The sequence below is a fragment of the Microtus oregoni genome, unplaced genomic scaffold (genome assembly GCF_018167655.1).
Source record: "Microtus oregoni isolate MIOR12 unplaced genomic scaffold, Mior012 000097F_ref0000449, whole genome shotgun sequence".
In the NCBI taxonomy this organism is placed as follows: domain Eukaryota; kingdom Metazoa; phylum Chordata; class Mammalia; order Rodentia; family Cricetidae; genus Microtus; species Microtus oregoni.
Genome location: NW_024544710.1, coordinates 245698 through 248396, shown reverse-complemented (window position 1 = coordinate 248396; position 2699 = coordinate 245698). Strand labels below are relative to the sequence as shown.

The window sequence follows — 2699 nt, the reverse complement described above, 5'->3', positions numbered from 1 at the left end:
ATTCCCTCCAGTCAACTTATCTGATCTAATAGTTGCTATCTACCTCAGCTATACAAGTCTAAGGTACCATTTTAATTTTCCCATTATCCCGAAGAACCTGAAAAATATTGAAATCAAGGCCAACAATTTTTATCACTATTCTACTTTCCAAATTATCTATGACATATTCTGAGTCCATTATCACCACTCATTTATAGTGTCTTTGCCCACTACTCACTGTTTTCCTGACTCCCTTATCTCTCTCTTTGTCTACTTTATGTTCTACAGGCTAGCATTGGGACAATACCTTTTCTAGTACCCATGACTTGTTTTTTGAAAATTTAGTTTCTTACTTTTTGAGAATTTAATGAATGACTACTGCCTTTATATCATTTCCACCTCTTCTTCCCTACCTCCAACTCCTCCTATGGCTTTCCACTCCTTCCATAATTATTGTTATGCACATTACATTAACCACACACTCGCACTCTCACACACACACACACACACACACACACACATGCACACACACACACACTGCTGAGTTCACTTAGTGTTACTTGTATGTGTGCCTGCTTATGACTGACTGCTTGGGATTAGATAACCTCTCAAGTGGCTCTTACATAGAGAAAACTGTTTCTTCCTCTCTCAGCCGCCATTGATTTCTTATAAATCTAGGGGTTGGGGCCTTGTGAAACTTCCTCTATCTGCACTGGCTTGTCAGTGCTGTCATTATGCAGGTCTTGCTTGGGCAACCATATTGTTGAGAAGTAGCCATGTACCAGAAATGTAAATGTTTGAAGGGAAGATTGACATCACTTTAAATTCCCAGAGCCACATTTCTAAGAAAGAGGGAAAATAACAGTTACATGAGGATTTCCAGTGATGGCAATTAAGTCATAATAAAATGACACTGAAATAATTGGATTTTATACAAGAGCTCTGCCTTTACATGTTTTGGTCTCCATGGCTATAGTGGTAGAGCACTGTATTGATGATGTCACTCATGATAAAATAATGGACACTGGAAGAGTTGCTCCTGTGAGTTCAATGTCTTTTCAACTCGGCCTGCAGATATGTTTTTAAGGAAATTGTGTATATTTCCTCCTTCGAGACCACTGAAAGTCAACACCAAATTTTATAACTCAGACAAGGATGACTTCTTTCTTGAAGTTCAGATTCAAAACATTTCGCCTTCAACAGTGTTTATACGAAAAGTTTCCTTGGAGCTACCTGAAATGTACACCGAAGAAGCACTAAATACTCTCAACCTGGATGGAGAAGATGAGTGTACATTTGGAACCAGAACATTTTTGCAGGCAACAGAAGGACGCCATTACTTATATCACCTGCGGGTCAAGGAGGAATATTTAGAGAAAGCGAGAAAGCTTAGTGGACTAACAGATATGGGAAAGTTAGAGATCGTGTGGAAGTGGGAACTTGGCGAAATCGCAATGCTACACACAGTCCCACTTGAAAGAGAAGCTCGCAGTTCTGGAGAACTGAAGCTGTCTTTGGAGAAAATTCCAGATACTGTAACCCATGAAGAACCTTTTCAAATTACCTGCAAGATAACAAATTATACTGATAAGAAAATGAAACTGGTTCTGAAAATGCATGATACAACTTCTGTTCGTTGGTGTGGATGTTCAGGAAGAAGCCTTGGTAAGTTGAAGCCAGGCTCATCTCTGTCATTTACCCTGACACTACTGTGCTTACAGCTAGGCCTGAGGAAGATCTCTGGCATACAGATAATAGACACAGTTTTAAAGACCAAATATTGCTATGATGGTGTTGCAGAAGTCTGCGTAGTACCTTCCGTGATGAAAATGGGAAGCTAAAGGTGAGACTTCCAGTGTGATAGTTTTCAAGAAGTTTCCCAGAAACACTTTAACTCTTGTATCAGCCAAAAAGTGATCAACTAACAAGTATGAAGAAAGATTATTTCTGTTGAGACTGTTTCTACCTCTCAAAATTAAACAATTGCTGTTTTCAAAATCAATCTGCCAGTGTTGGTCTTATGTGAGGTGCCGCGTCAGTTTTGATCTGGAGTTTGACGTAATGTCCAGTTCTCACTTTCTCTTCCCCACTTAGAAGGTATCTCTCTAGGGCATGCTGCCTGGGGTTGAATAGAGGGAATACACATGACTTGAAATTGTCCTTCCTTCATCATTTCTATGTTCTACTTTCTCCCTATATGTCCCCATGTCTTGTGAAAGTATTTTTCTGTGTGAATTGATGTTTGACTTGATGTTCCTGTGGCAGGAAAGACAAAGGAAGGTCCTATTCCATGTCTCCATGATGTGACCCTGAAGTAAATTAAGCTATACACTGTTGTAAGGAGACTGCTTGTTGGTTCCTGGGTGCTCAGCCCCGAAATAACCACACAGAAACTGTATTAATTAAATCACTGTTTGGCCCATTAGCTATAGCTTCTTATTGGCTAACTCTTACATCTTAATTTTACCCATTTCTATTAATCAGTGCATCACCATGAGGTCGTGGCCTACCAGAAAATTTTCAGCATGTCTGTCTCCAGCAGTGGCTCCATGGCTTCACTCTACTCTGCCTTTCTTTTTTTCTCTTTTTTAAAATTTATTTATTTATTAAAGATTTCTCTCTTCCCCTCCACCGCCTCCCATTTCTCTCCCCCTCCCCCAATCAAGTCCCCCTCCCTCGTCAGCCCAAAGAGCAATCAGGGTTCCCTGCCCTGTGGGAAG

At 40.2% G+C, this 2699-nt stretch overlaps 1 protein-coding gene across 1 annotated transcript; it reads left to right on the top strand.

The window, feature by feature from the left end:
* The first annotated feature begins 1055 nt into the window (after nucleotides 1-1055).
* On the top strand, nucleotides 1056-1820 carry LOC121442842 (trafficking protein particle complex subunit 13-like). Its single transcript, XM_041644499.1, has one exon. The coding sequence runs from the start codon at nucleotides 1056-1058 to the stop codon at nucleotides 1818-1820; it is 765 nt and encodes a 254-aa protein (XP_041500433.1).
* The last annotated feature ends 879 nt before the right edge of the window (nucleotides 1821-2699 follow it).